This window comes from Pseudopodoces humilis, chromosome 23 (genome assembly GCF_049639895.1).
Source record: "Pseudopodoces humilis isolate 2021_Gansu_Grassland_sample_001 chromosome 23, ASM4963989v1, whole genome shotgun sequence".
Taxonomy (NCBI): Eukaryota; Metazoa; Chordata; class Aves; order Passeriformes; family Paridae; genus Pseudopodoces; species Pseudopodoces humilis.
In genome coordinates, this window is record NC_142222.1 from 7,243,548 (window position 1) to 7,259,355 (window position 15,808).

The 15,808-nt window shown below is 38.2% G+C and overlaps 1 protein-coding gene across 1 annotated transcript in view; it reads right to left on the reverse strand.

The window, feature by feature from the left end:
- Positions 1-15,808, reverse strand: part of ZZEF1 (zinc finger ZZ-type and EF-hand domain containing 1) — a 55,232-nt gene that overhangs the window by 22,875 nt on the left and 16,549 nt on the right. The window contains exons 13-32 of the mRNA XM_005525866.3: positions 15,104-15,319; positions 14,517-14,617; positions 14,009-14,178; positions 13,115-13,248; positions 12,743-12,813; positions 12,185-12,299; positions 11,441-11,600; positions 10,369-10,490; positions 10,145-10,255; positions 9,315-9,481; positions 8,639-8,720; positions 7,832-8,033; positions 6,699-6,847; positions 6,111-6,351; positions 4,505-4,584; positions 3,550-3,643; positions 2,475-2,991; positions 1,681-1,845; positions 985-1,104; positions 581-742 (exon numbers count right to left, since the gene is read on the reverse strand). Coding sequence (XP_005525923.2) covers positions 581-742; positions 985-1,104; positions 1,681-1,845; positions 2,475-2,991; positions 3,550-3,643; positions 4,505-4,584; positions 6,111-6,351; positions 6,699-6,847; positions 7,832-8,033; positions 8,639-8,720; positions 9,315-9,481; positions 10,145-10,255; positions 10,369-10,490; positions 11,441-11,600; positions 12,185-12,299; positions 12,743-12,813; positions 13,115-13,248; positions 14,009-14,178; positions 14,517-14,617; positions 15,104-15,319 — 3,179 coding nt within the window. The remainder of the gene's footprint in view (positions 1-580; positions 743-984; positions 1,105-1,680; positions 1,846-2,474; positions 2,992-3,549; positions 3,644-4,504; positions 4,585-6,110; positions 6,352-6,698; positions 6,848-7,831; positions 8,034-8,638; positions 8,721-9,314; positions 9,482-10,144; positions 10,256-10,368; positions 10,491-11,440; positions 11,601-12,184; positions 12,300-12,742; positions 12,814-13,114; positions 13,249-14,008; positions 14,179-14,516; positions 14,618-15,103; positions 15,320-15,808) is intronic.

Here is a 15,808-nt window from a genome sequence, read left to right on the forward strand (position 1 = left end):
TTTTAATGAAGAGCAAAGTGCTAAAACATGCTAATAAAAACAGAATTGTGAGAGATCCCATTTACCCATTTAGATTTAATAAATCACCATACAGACACCTGCTTCTTGCTTCTGTGACAGGTTATTAAATACATATGGGGACCATAATGCAAAAATCAGGAAAATCTACTCTTATAAAACAGCTTTTGGAATGCTGGCAGATCAGATCAGACATTTTAAGCTTTTTTGGCCTTCACATTTGCTTATGTGCAAGTACAGTTAGTATAAAATTGCCATATCAAGTTGTTAAAAACATTTGACATTCATCAAGCCAAGAAATTGTATTATATATCTCCTGCTACACTTCTAAACAAGCAAAGTGTTGCAGTAGTAACCAGGTTAAACATAAAATTCCAATAGTTTTTGGACTAGCAAAATAAATTGAAATACTTCAGTTAAGCCCTTGGATACTGACCAGAATTATGCCATACTTGTTAATAGCACCCTTACTGCTTGCTCCAGCACGAAGTTCAGGAAGCTTTCTGGGTAAAATGGAATCAGTATTCAGTAGCATGTGAAAGCTGCATTCCTCCTCACTCACCAAATGACACTGTCATGGATACTGATGTTCTCCTGTGATGTTGTCATGAGCAGCTGTGGCAGCTGGATCTCAACAAAGAAGGAGAGATCACTGGGCTCCCAGCTCATATCCAAGAGGTGGAGGAGAGCTGTCTGCACACAGGATAAGGCAGGAAGCAACGACCTAAATAAAAACAAAAGACATTAAAACATGACAGCTGACAGACCTTGAGTTGAAATTGTGTGTGGGGAGGAAGGGTAGAAAAACCCCTACACGCTGATTTTCAGGTTTTATTATGCATTAAAGTAACTCTGTGGCAGGAACTCAGGTTTATCAAAGTATTCAACTTACACAATTTAGCAAGTACAGACTATGGAATTGAAAATAAAAAAAATCATATAAATAAAGCAAGCAATGTACTGTACCTGTCATTAATTGTACTAAATCCTTTCACAGAATTTACCAGGAACAAAACAAGCTGATAGTAGGACTCTCGAATCTCTTTGTGTAGCTCAGCACCACAGCCTTCCAAGTTTCCAAAGTAGCTGCAAATTAAAGAGTCAGTTTAATAGTCTAGAATATTTCTGTGATATTTTAGGTAGCATAATTTGTGCAAATTTTACAAACAGGCCCTTTTAAACCCCTCTCCACAAGTGGGAAGGATGTTAGTTTTATTTAAAACCGTAGTCTAGAAGTTTCAAACAAAAATGAAAGAATCCTGTGCCAGGGCTCAGAACTGAAAAACCAAAACAGGCAAAGAGAATATTGTCATAGCACTGAGAAGAGAACATTCCTTTAAATTAAAAAGTTGCTTAAAAAAAATTTAATCAAGATCTTAAAGGAAATCAGTGCATTGCAAGATAACCACAGAAAGCTCCTGACAAGTGAGAAGCCAAGTGACAGAGTTCTGACAGCACTGGCCAGGTACAACATAGAAATCAGACCTAAACATGCCCATGGCATGAACAGCTAGCCTGAAAACTAAACCTCAATTCATATTTTTATTATCCACATGGATTAAAAAGCAGAACTTTCTACCCTTGTCAATGTACATGCCTGGAGGAACACAAGAACTAAGACAGTAAATCACATGGCTGAGATTTGCCTGAATAATCACTTACTTTGTAAAATCTTTCTGACAGGCTAGAAGTTCCAGGAGAAAAAGTACACAGGGTGGGTGAAAGCAGTGTGGCTGCCCAAGTGAGTCCAGGCACTGGCGGATGGTCTTGAGCACTTCCATAATACTCTGCCCTTGGGATTTTCTCAAGGCAAGAACCTTTAAAACACTGAAAGCAAAAAAATACCATTAAAAATTTTAAAACACTGTGCTTAAAACAACACAAATAAAAGAACAATTCAATAAGTGCTTGACTAGTTACACAGCTGCTTTGCATCTGAATTTCCAGATCTATTTCAGTGTATTAGTTGGAGTAAGTGATAAAGCTTCAAACAGAATCCAGCTCTTCCTGCACCAAATCCATGTTCAAGAGCCCAAAACAGACAAGCTGAGAATTGGAGATCTCTTTTGATTCACGTTTTCAGAATATCAGGTAATTTAATGAGAGATGCAATGTGCCTCTATTTGGTACCAAGGATTGGTAATAGTGATGCACCATGTCTTTGCTTTTGTAGATGAAAAGCAAAACGCCTCTGCAAACACATCTGAGGAAGCAAGACAATAAATTGCCAAATGACTGTTTTTTACATTCTGTTCTATGTGATAGAAACAAATGAAATGAAATAGTATTCTCTGAGTCCCTAGATCCTTGTGAATAACTGAAGTTTGATACATAAGTCTGACAACTGTTTATATACAAAATATTCTGCCATATTATCTTGCTGCTAAAATATTCTATTCCACCTGAAGAGGTGTGAAGACTTCTGTGTATTATAACAACATTTTCAATTTGCTTACTTTTCATGTGAAAGTGATTGATCCTTAATAAAGTCTAATATGTTCTTCAAAATAGGATATTTTTCCTTCACAGTAGGCACAGCTCTTGGCTCTTCCATCGACCTGAACGACAGCAGCCTCAGTCTTCCACGGCCGAGCTGAGACTTCCGTGTAGGAGTGGAAGGAGGTGATGACACATCTTCTTGCTGTGAAACTGTATTTTCAACAGGCTTACTATGAAATGCAGATGCAGCTTCTGCTTGGTGGAGGTCTGGAATTTGTTTAAGTTTCAGATCAGACTGTAATGTTTGACCCCCCTCTTTTGAAACTGGGTGAATTCCCGCACTGGACGACACCGACTGTGCTGTCTGGAAGTCCATGTCCACAGCTGATCCTTGTCTTTGGCATTTATCACTCATATACTGCTGGGGATCATCCATGTCTTGGGCTTCCAAACTGTCTGAGGCGGAATCTTTCATCTTTGCTCTTATGGGCAAAAAATTCAGTAACAAAAGGCTCTTCTGCACACAGAGTTTTGCTGCAGCAAAAATTGGAAGAGTTAAAATCACAACAATAGAACAACAAATTTTCTGTCTTATGCTTAAGAAGAAAGTGATTTATCTTATTTCTTCTCAGCCAAGAAAGCTAGAAAATACTGCTTTTCTTGTTATATTGACCATGATGCTACTGGTTGCTTAAGTTCAGATTTCCAAATGCTAAATCTTAATAATCACACTGAACCATATGAGGCACAAAGTAGTCAGTGAGAACACATTTTGTACTAATATCAATCAGCTGATGTTCTAACATCAGTTAAATGTGGTAAGAAGTATCTACAAAACCAGATGAACATAAGCTCAGAACCAAGTGAGTCAAGTGAAAAGCCACTCCCTGCAGAATTTTCTGTTTTCTGCAAAGAATAGCAGAACACAATCCCAGATAATTCATCCAATGTACACTAGGTTATCTCTTGAGGTATGCAAAAGTAACCTCACTTGCTAACTTACCTTTCACAGCAAAAATAATGTCTTCATGTTTACAAGGCAATGCTTTCCTAAGCTACCTGGAATGCTCAAACGTACAAAGCAACACTCACCGAGAGTTTCTGGGTTCACCTCACTTGCTTCTGTGTTCTGCTTCTCCTCAGCATCATTTCCCCTCCCCATCAGGGATTTCTGCTTCATTTCCAACTGTAGACAGGATGTTAATATAGTTAAAATATGATTCTCTCTGTGTATCTATACAGCAAGGCAGGATGAAGACTGTAATGACTGAAAGGAATTTAAACTGGGGAATAGATGACAGTAGTTACTATTCCCAGCTGCAGAGCAAACCACCCAGGAGCCTAAAAGAGCAGCACCTGAACTTCAGAGCAGTAACAGCCTCACTCTGAGCTGCTAGAGCTTTGTAATCTGAGACAATTCACTGTCTTGTGATTTGATGTGCATCAGTCCTCCAAGGAAAAAGGCTTCTCATTTACCCTCAGCACTCAGGAAAATATGTACATCTAGTTGTGAGATAAAGTCCTCCAAAAACATGTCACCCCACTAGCAAGCTCTGTCAGATGCAAACATCACCTCTCATGCAACTGGTAAAGGCAATTACTCAACATGCATCTGCACCCATTGTAACTCTAGTATCTCAACCTGCCAGCAATTCTTAGGCAGAAAAGATTAGGGAGAAAATGACAAGACAATGGAATGATGTTTAAGACACATTTCTTTCTGTAATATACCTCAAAAAAACTCCAGCTGCAATGTAAGAATCTTTCTAATTTACAACATATGTTCTTGCTAAAATATAACACAAATTTAATTCATTTTTGGTCAAATTCAGTCCTAACTACCCATGATGACACATCTGGGGCTGAGGGAAGGAAAAGAATGTAAGGATGCACTTAAAGATTTAAGTCCAAAGTTTTAAAGTAAACATATGTTCTTGGTATAAATGGTTGATGTAGAATAACTGAAGGAAAAACTGTTCCACCCTACTCCTTAACATTGCACTCTAAAGCAAATTACATTAATAGAGATCCTCCTGAGTGCTCTTACCATCCATATTCTAATGGAATCAGCCAGGGAATATACTTGTGCAAACTCATCACTCAAAGGCACCTTGCCTCCACTGTTAACTGGAAATGAAAGAAAGAAGAGAGTCCTGTTTATTTACAGCTCCATTTTTATACAACTACTTAACTACAATTATGCTACAGCCTTCCCTTCATCTCTTAGTCAATACTTGGAATTATACCTGTAAGAAAAAGAGAGAAAAAAACTGCCAACTTTCATAAGTCATAAATACATGAACTGCACCTTGACTGATTTATTTACAGTTAATTTGTGAGTATCTTTCTCATCTCTTCCCAAAATTGATGCCTGAAGCCATGGAAAATTAAATCCTTCCCTCTGCATGCAATAACATTGATGCAAACTTATCAGAAGAATCAACAAATGCTTAGCTGTAACTTGAAGCTCTATAAATGTATTTGTTTTCTCTGCTGTTTTACATTATGAATGTCTGGAGTGGACTTTCAAGACCACTTTGCAAAAACTAAAAACCTGGCAAATCTGTTTCTATTCAAACTGCCCTGACAATGACTATGGAGAATAAGACATTCAGTCTTCCCTCTTCCATTCTCCCTTTCTAGTTTTTTTCCCTGTATTCTCTTCAGCATCCTTTCTCCAGACTTCCCATAGCACAGGTGAATGAACATGGGCACTGAAATCAGCCTGGCCCAGCACAGCCAGCAGATGAAGATACTGACAGAACAGTGGGATGGATTTCTTAAACACTCTTAATATTTGTCCAGTTTTCCATGTCATCTCAGAAAATGAGCTCAATTGTCAGACAGAGACAAAATGACTAAAGGCAGTAACCACATTAGTCATCAAGTCAGTCTTTGTGTCAGTCATTTTTACTCATAACTTCACTGCTCAAAAAATAGCTCAATCATTCTGGGAAAATGTAAAATATTTAGTGTCAAAATTATGACAAAAAGTGAAAACCTAAAATTAAATCCTTCAAAACCAAGTAACATCTTATTATCCAATACTTCAAACATATCAATAAACTTAATGGAAGGATGCTGTAAGTGAAAAAGCTGCTCTTTTTACCTACTGAAAAATACAGAAATTGTAATACAATGGTCAGCAAGTTAAAAGCAAAACATTATCTTCTATTGGGAAAAAAAATAAAAATAAATATATATTCAGAGGATGGCAGGGTTGATTTCCACAGAATGGTATTTTGGGAGATAATTCACACCTCCTCCAACCCCAACAGTTAATAACAGAAGTTGTTGCTGGCTTTTTAGAAAAAAAGGTACAATGTCGAAAATGATCCAAGAACTTCTAATAACTGGAACCACATTGTTCTGAATTAAAGCCCCAGAGGTCTATAGATATAGCTTTACAGGATTAGTAGCTTCTGATGGTTATTAATATTTTGCCAGTGCTCTAAAGACAAAAATATATGTTAATAAAAAAAAACACTCTAGAGAGAAAGCTTACCTAGTCTGCCTAAATGTTACCTTTCTACAGAACATCTTTAAGTTGCCCCACTAAACTAATTTTTAAATGTTATAAACTCAGCTGTAAGAGAGCCCTTTACAAACTGTAAGTCTTCATTATTAAGATAATCTAATAATATTAGAGTTACCATATTTTTGAAGCTTCTCAAATAAATCTGGAGTGAGATACACCAAAGCAGCAAATGTTGAGTTCACAGCTTGATCAACAGTAGAACCAGCAACTATATGTGTCTTTGGGGTCTGTTTTTTACATGCCTGTATAAGTCCTTTGAAAAGTTCAGATTTTTGCCCACTGAAGTCCTGGGCAGGATCTGATTTTGCAAAGTCGATAAGAAAGTTACGGCAGACGTCGTGGGGAGAGCTCCGAGCCTGCAGAGAAGGGAACAACACATCAGCTTCAATACTGCCTGAGAAAAAAACAGGAGCTGCAACTTGCAGTTTACCCACTGCAGCTGAGCAAAATGATCAATAAAAGACATCCCTGCACCAGGTGGGGAGTGAATTAGATGATCTTTGATGGAGTCTCCAAACCATTTTTATGATTCCATGAAAATGGGAGCTAAAAAAGGGCACAGAACAGTTTCTTTCCTCCTTGATATTTGAATCCAACAGCACAAATGACCACAGGTTTGGCACAGCAGCATGTGCTTAAAGGCATTCCAACTCCAAATCCACAGGGATTTCATGCCAAGGGAACACAAGCAGGGGGTGAGTACCTCGTTTTTTTCTTGGTGCTTGGCACTGTTTTGCCTGGCTCCCGGGAGTGCCTCAGGACACATCTGATGCCTGAAGACAGGTTTCCACAGAGGAGAATTAAGAACAGATGTTACTTTCACAGGAGGTAAGTCTGCTTCACTACCTAATTCTGCAAGAAATTCAGAACAGACCCTTCAGTTACTAAATTATTTTCTTCATTTTTACAGATTGATGAAAATAATAAATGTTAAATATCTAATAGGGGAAAAAAACTGACACACAACAAAAAGTTAATGCAAATAGACAGAACAAGTAATTTAACAATGTTCTCTATTTTTCTAACATGGTAAAGAAAACTGATGTACCCTTTCATCAATACCTTATCTCATAGTGATGATGTTACAATATGAAAGGATTTTAAATTAAACATTTTCACTGTATTATAACTACAGAAATGTTCAGATTTAAAAGAGTTTAAAAGCTATCTCTCCTACTAAACACCTAATTTGTTACATGCAAGCATGCTTATGTTAAGAAAGGAAGAAAATATTCTCAAACACTTCAACTTCCTGAATTCACAGGTAAATAGCTGTCTAGTTTTCCAAGGTATATATGGACCACCTGATAGGAGCAAGAATTCTTTAACCTTATTTAATTTCTCCTAAGTGGTGGATGGATTCAGATTTAGGAAGCTAGAGAGAAGTGTTCTTGTTTTTAAATGAAACAATAAATATTTTTTCTAAATTTATTTTGCTTATCTTCAAGGTACAAATCCTAAGTTAATTCCTTAATTACTGGAATTAACCAAACTTAATTTGTGACTTCAAATTTCATTCAATACCAAATGCTCATGTGAAACTTAAAATAATTTGTGTCCTAAGCCCTCATTTTTTCAGTTTGTTGGCTCCAAATTCACACTCCCAATATGGGGTGGATGACAGCACCAGGGAGCAAGTTTAAATGGCAAAAATAAGAACACACTACTTCAAAAATGTAATTTATGATTACTCCCACGTGTCCACGTCTTCCACGGACTTGCAACACAGCAAATCCTCTACGTTCACGTGAGAGAAACACAAAATGAACTTCATTTTCCAATGGGATTCTCAACATGAAATGCTTGGCTGGCAGCTGTGGGCAGGGAGGCACTCACCTCGCAGGGATTTGAGGGCCATGCTCCGGGAAGCCAAGCGCCCCATCAGCCGGGAGACAAGCAGCTGTAAATCCAAGCCCCAAGACACCGCAACGTCTGGGAGGCCGTAAGCAGTGACGGAAAACTTGTAGCCCCACTCATTATTACTGCTGTCAGAGTGAAAGAGAAACTGCAGCCGTGGGCCAGCCTTAAAGGTCACTTTCTACAGAGCAACAAAACAGTCATTTTGCCAAATATACATGACAGGAAAACGTTTCAGGGTAATGAACTGCCTTCAGCAACTCTGGGGTTTCAGTATTATGTTCTGGCCATAACAGATCTAATTTCCCCCACCATCTCAATGAGAAACCCACAGTACTAAGCAGGTAAAATTTCTATTCAAGAGCTCAATGAGCAATTTTACATATGATTGAGCTTTAAAAGTAAGACCCACAAAACAGAAGAGCAGCACCCCATTTGAGGACACAGCACAGCCTCAGGAAGGGCCACATTTATGATATAAAAACTTGCAAGGGCAGAGCAAATTTTACCCATGTATTATTGGCAGTTAAACATGATTATTCCTTTGCACTTTAACTGATTGTTCTTTTGATAACAGGAGCAAAGAGGGATTCTTTACTCATTCACTCCTTTTATTTGCAGCATTTCAGACTTTCTTCCCCATCTCCTGACTCCCACCTAAGAAACCTAATAAACACACCCATGCACAAAAGCACACATCTTTTTACATAATAGGATTCCTCAGAAATCTTAAGGACTTCCTAAGAATGGATAAATAATTTGGTTCAGAATTTTAAAGGTGCTCACCTTAGGCCATTTCTCAGTGCCAACCTTTGTATCGTAACGAGTTTTTGCCCCTCTGGCATCAGTAAACTCCAGGTAATCATACCTGTGAAAATTGCAATTCATTACTTCCAAATATACTTTTTAAGTTTTGTGGGAGAATGGTTTTGCTTTTGGATTTTCACAAGTGCTGTATCTAAGTGCACCCTGTCACTTTTTCCTGAACCACACCTTCATGTGACTGCTAAGGAATTGATTTCATATTTCAATGCAGAAGTCCCAGCAAACACAGATCTGCTGGACTGCAGGACTTCGGAATTGATCATGGCTGCCAAATCTAACATCTGGCAAATGCTTTAACTAAGGAGTAGCCCGATGTGTTACCAAGAGAAACCAAGCCAGGAGAAAAGAGCAAAATAAATACCACGAGCACAAACTGTGGTGGTCACAGAGTTATTATCAAACAGATCAATGCCAAAGGAAGCAAAATTCATGTGAACAGCATGTCTGTACATTTGCCAGCAGAGGCAGCTTTCAGCACCTCTCTGAATGACCTTTTGAAGGTCATTCAAAAATACACATTGTGTATTGCTCTGGACAATGAAGAAATTGAAATGGCATGTGTGGAGTGCACACTGAAACATTAATTGCCCCTCTCCAAACAGATGCTGGAATTTAACACAGCACAAGATTAAATTACCTCCTTTCAGTTTCACATTTTTCATCAAATTCCACCTCAAAGTAAGTTGCCCCATGACACAGGAAGACTGAGACCTCATGGCAATTATTTTCATAGTTATGAGGTGATTCCATTGTCCAGGTTCGCAATACAACAGGCTGCTCCTGCTGCCAGCTTTCCATGTCCATCTGTACAACAAAAATGCATTCTTAGATACAAAGGTAAGAAAAAAACAGATTATCACACTAGATTTTTGTGTCTATACTTTTAAGTTTCCAGATGTGCACACAAATGGCATTTAAAAGGCTATAGCGTTGATTTATGCTGAAATTAGTTCTGAGGACATCCCTGGTAATCAAAATAAGGAAGCATTTCTAAAGCAGAACTCACCCAGTCTACTGCAGGAGGAGACTCAGGAGGAGACTGCCTCACCCACAAGTGACTACAAGTCTCCAGTCATGACAAAAAGAGTCTGGATGACTAATGCAGACTTAAACATCTACACTACAGACATACAGACTTTATTTGCATCACCATAAGCAGTCAAGCTAAAAATGTTAAGTATATACTATTTTTAATTTGTTTTCCTCTTCACCCTCAGAATCCCCTCCTTCCTATCTACCTTCCAGGCTGCTCATTCCAGTTGCACTTTCTGGCCCCTCTGCCCATCTCCCATATCAGTAGATATGATTCTCACTCTTCACTCAACGTTTCATTACACACCCCACACTTTTAGAAGCTTTCTAGCTCTTTTCCAACGCTCACCAACAGAATCACCTGAGCTTTCCATGTCTTTCTTGCAATTTTGCTTTTGTTTCACTGTGTTTAATAGTGCCTGTGTCTTTAGTTACCTTCTGAGGTTCACTACAAAGGCTTTTCAGTGGTTCTATCAAAGTGCTGAATCCCTGTAGCAGAGTACAGTACGGAATGTCTAAAGTGCAAAAATCCAACAGGAAGATGACCTAGGAGCAAACACAGGGGTCATGAATGTGCCAGACTCACAGCCATGCCACCCAGGAATAGGATAAAATCCTATTTAGGATTTTTATTAGGATAAAATCCAGGTGTCACTTACCAGCTGACGAGTTGCCATAGCAAAGACAGAGCTACTTATTTTTTCTACTATTGTTTTGCCACTATATTGAGATAAGAGTGACTGCAAAATTGTTCTGATATTTGACAGGAACTGGCCCACATCTAAAGAGGAAAACAAAAAAAAAAAATCCTTAATAGCTACCTGAAGGATTTGCTCCCACAATCCACTTTATCAAACATCAGGTGCATGGTGATGTGCACAAGGACAAATGCAGCAGGAAAGGATCTGCTGCCCCAAGGCTGCAACACCCAACATTTCAGAGAAGTTTTCTGTGATATTTCTATTGTGGAAACAAGTCATGCTTATCAACAATATCACTGAAAAAATGAGTGATGAGTAATTTCATCAAACACTCCAAGATTGTTTCAACAACTTCCACATATCCAGTAGTCTCCATACACTGCTAAGAAATGCAGCTGAAGTAACAAGTGAGGGTAGGAATTTTTAGCTACAGTCTTACTCCATTTTTAAATGCAAGACAGGAACACAGCAAATTTATTTATACACAAATAACATAAATATGATGTAATTTTACATAAAATTACACCTTTGCTAAGTATTTGGCCCAATTAAGTCAGCACTGAGCTGCTGTATTAAAAAAAATCCTAACAATCCCCCCCAAAAAAATCCAACAAAACCCCTTGGATGTACTCAGCTTCTTAAACAAGTTCCCTTCTTCTTGCTATTAAACATCCAAGAAAGCACACATCACCACACAGGAATTTACAAAAATAAGGGATGCTAAGAAAATTAAATGTTCAAATGAAAGCCTGTAACTATTTATTGTTTGGGGTTTTTTTCAGTGTTTGGCCTCCAAAACTGAAATGTTTTCTGAAGATTCTCCCAAAGTAAGATTATCAGTACAGCTAAAATTCCAAGTTGCTTAATATGCCTACTAATTACTTCCTAGAGAGATTAAAAATGCTATGACAGCTCTGAGTATGCCTCAGGCAACCTTTGGTGATCCCTAATTATACTGCAATTTGCAAAATCACATTTTAAAATCCTGTATTGCACCGTATTTAATTCTGTATTCAATCCCAGCACTTACAGTTTTTAAGTATTTCTACTGCAAGATCCTTGGCTGAATTATCAGTGCCTTTAAGCTGCAGATAGCACCAGGAAAGGAGGCTGCCCTGAACAGACCAGAATAAGGAAGACAAGACTGTGCCACTCTCCTGCTGTGCAAGATCCAGCATCATCATTTCACACTGAAAAATAAGGAACATTCATGAATGTAATGGAGCCTCTTCTGCTGCAGCATGACACACAGCATGCACCAAAGTAAACTGGGATGGACACAACCATCCCACTCACCCCAGAAAAAGATGAAATGCAAATGACAAGCAGCATGTAACACCATGTAGCAAGTGATGCGCTTTGTTTTGATATATCACCATTTTAAATAGGAACAGCTACATATGAGTCACTCGATGTTCTCAGCACAGTTTTTCTGCATATGTAAATAACCCTCCTCCATTTCCACCTCCCTTAGTGACATGCCCAATCCTATCCTCTCAAAATGTATCCCAGTGTCTCTCCATAGAGTCTTTTCAATGCTATGGAAAAACACCACATCTTACATATTTCATACTGGAAAAATATTATTCACTTCCTACTCTACTATTAGTTAACTAAATGTTAATGCTTAAAGGAAAACACTCAACTGGTTGGAAAAGCTAATCCTAGTGACTTGCACAGCCATGAATAGTTGTATCCAGAAGGACAGGGAAGATGTTTGTGGTTTGAGTGCCTACAAAACTCATGAGAAAGAAGCAGGAGCAAAGCCAGTTACCTCTCTTGCTGCCACAAGCAGAAGGGTGTCCATGACTGATAATACTTCACTTATGTCAAAATCTGCAGAAACTCCTTTCTCTGGTAACAGTAAGAGTCCACCTGGATCTTGATCACTACAAAACAAAGATATTCTTACTAACCAACAACAAGGAGTTCCAAACAGTTCCAAACCAGAAATTTAGAATTTTTGTGTCAGTAGAGATTCTACTGTATAATTACAATGAAAATCGAAAGTTTGTGTTCTGATGACTCCAGACTAATTAAATCAATACCAACCATCAACACTGACAAACAATTACTTAAAAAATTGGAAGACAGCCTAGGAGAAGCCTAAGAGCAATATACTGTGATTTCAGCACCAACCTTGGCCAGTGTTTTATAGAGCTATTCAGTTAATAAAAATATTGAGTAGTAGCATGTCCTTTCTAAACAACATTAGCTGATTACTTCAGAGAATTATTGTCCAGGGGAGTAACGTTTCTAAAAAGGATTAAATACAAACTTATTAACAAATGTGGGGTATCAGACAAATATTTTCAGTTTCAGGATCCCTCACCTGAAGTGGGTACACAAGGATCTGAAGGCAAGATGTACAGATTGCTTATGTTCTTGCTCTGTGATGTTTTTCTAGAAAAGGAAAAAGATTTATTTTTATGATACATTCTGTTTTCCTCCTCTGTGACAAAGAATTCTAATTTCTGTGCTCTATTATTCATTTTTGGTAAGAAAGGCAGGGTTAGCTCTTCTTTCTTTGGATAAGCTGCAGAGAGAAAAGGGGAAGGGTAAAAAGAGGCAAAGAAAAAAAAAATAAGGTTTTTACTTGAATGGGACAAAGTATGTATTATTTGAGAATAACAACTCAGATTTGTCCTCTTTTCTGCATAAAGAAAGCAGGCACTAAACAAACAATTTCTCATTCAATGTTTACCATCATGGTGAAGAGCTGGTGTCGCCTGGTCTGTCTATCTGGGAAAAAAACTGCTGCTCCACTGAGTAAGGTGTTCTTAACTTCCTCTTTCAGCATTTTCATTGGCATGAAGTTACTGTCCCCCATATCCACTACTGCTCATACAAAAAGGAAACAAAATTACAAGTTCTAATTAATACCCCATCTAATATGTTAGAGGCATAACTGAATTAAATGTTAGTCTACACAACTTCAAGCCCTTGCAATCCCATTATACACACAGAAAATGAGGGGAAACTTTTTAACTTAGAGCAAAAAAGATTTATATTAAGAAAGAATATATCCATTCACCATGTAAATGAATTCTAGGAAGATCATAACTTGACACCCATCAAAGCAAATAAAATTTTCAAGATGTGACAGATTCTATATAAAGTGTTTTCCCTCTAGCTCGCTTTGCAGGAGACTCTTTAAATTACACTTGAATAGAGAGAGTGCCACCCTGCTTCCAATGAAATCTAATGTGTAATTCCCATTCTCTTCACTGGATCCAGAATCTTCCCTTTGCTCATGTAAACCTCACAGTCTACCCATGAGCTCATCTATACTGATATGCAATATCAGAAATAAATAAACCCCAGTAATGCTATAGTCAAAGGGTCACGTTCCCTGGTGGTACAAGCAGGTGACAAGTTCAAAAGGAGTTTTCTATTGCAGCTGTTTCCAGACCACATTGTCAGAAAGGCTACAAAACCATTTCTTGGGGCCAAGGAAAGTTTCTAGTGATAAACTAATTAGCATACACTGACCTGAAGGAGAAACAAAGGAACAGGAGCTGACTTGGCCTCTAGGAATGAGTATATTTTCCCTAACTTTAACAGACAAAATAGTCAATATATATTGAATGAAAATTACCTTCACACAAATGTCTATAAAGCTCTTCTGCAGCTTCTGTGTGACCAGCTGTTTTGCTCTGAAGAGTTTCTTGAGGTTTAGCAGTTTTATTATCTCCAGTAAGTACAGAGAAGCAGCTCTGGAGAAGCTGCAACAGCAGTGTTTGAGCAAAGATACATTCTTCCCTTGGGCTGTAAAAAGGTATATAACAAATAGAAGCAAAAACTAGAAAAGCAGCTCTTTTGCAACAAATATGTATTGCTATGAAAGTCACCATTTCAGATAAATAAAAACGACTGAGTAGAGACATGTAGCCACAGGAAGTGTTGCTACCAGCTCAATTAATCTACAGCTTGAGCTTCTACATAAATTTATAGTTAAAAGTCCATATGGCAGCAGTAGGGAAATGTTATTTATGTAAATGATGTAGTTTAGGAAGAACAAACTGCTGTAACTAAACAAAGCAAATTTTATTTATACACACACACACACACTGATTAGTGCTTCAGCAGACACTAAAGAAACTTACTTTTGGTGCAGTTTATTGTAAAAATTCCAGAACAGCTGCAAATCAAGGCCTGTGAAATCTAAAAATGACTTGTATTTTAATCCACTCTCCTTCTGCTGAACCTTAAAAAGGCAAAGAAAATGCAGGATGGAAAAATTAACTCTATACAGAACACAGTTATGAAACATAAATCCCTGAGCTTAAAGGAAAGCACAGCCAACTTTCCCATAAATTTGCAGCTAATATGAATTCCAGTTTAAGTTCTTTCATGGGTATTCTGGTGTCTAGATGTGACAGCTCATGCTGAAACCTTATTCACAGAATCTTCCCCTCTTTCTGCATTTCTAGAAACCCACCCCTTTTCTCCACCACCAGAAGACTTTATAATCTCTACCTCCCCAACTAATTTAATTGGAAGTAATAAACCTTCAGCAAAAATACATAGAATTCTATTTTTCAACAATAATTTTTTTTTCCACAGCATGCTTTTTAACCCTTGTTAAAAGTACCCCAACTTTTCTTTGCCCATTCACAGCTACTGATTGCACAGCCTTATTCCTTTCAGCCTGGCAAAGAGAAGCTTAAAAATCCCTAAAAAGTAAAAATACCAGGTCCTGTGCCAGCTGCTGGATGAAATGAAGTGTCTTCAGGAGCAGAGTTGTGCCACAAACTGTGTCATCCTCGGTTTTCTTGCACTGCAGGCAGCTCATGGTCCTGCAGGGTTCATCTCGCAGGGGCCGCAGATACCCCAGAACGCTCAGCCCTTGGACCCCGAGCCGTTCTGCTGAGTCTTGTCTTGTGCACAAGAACTTTATCATCAAGTACTAGGTGGATATAAAAATAGCACAAGATTTGGGTTTAAAAGTTGGTATAAATTGGGCTTTTAAAAGGCATGAGTACATGTAGGTGAGGATTGAGGGGGGAAGCCTTGGTCTCTTGTCTATCACCTCCAGAGGTTTAAAATACTGAGCCTGAGATTCAGGCTAAGTTTGATCTCTCCCTACTTCCAAAAAGTCACAGGGATGGTTCTGTGACCTCTACAGGTGCCTGCAAAGTTAATTAATTCATTCTCAGTTCATTCATTCTGCACACACTGCTCCTCACTGCCACAGCTACAGTATTCTTGCAGGTTAAAGAATTATTAGCTGCATTTAAAAGCAAGCAGAGGATCAATATGGAATATTTAAAACATACTTTGATCAGTGTGTTCTCAGTGAGGTGCAGAGCACAAAACTGAAGGAACAGCAAGTCCTGCCAGCCACATGTACTCAGTTACTCTGCAGCAGTGACTTAGTAAGCAGCAACAGAGTTAG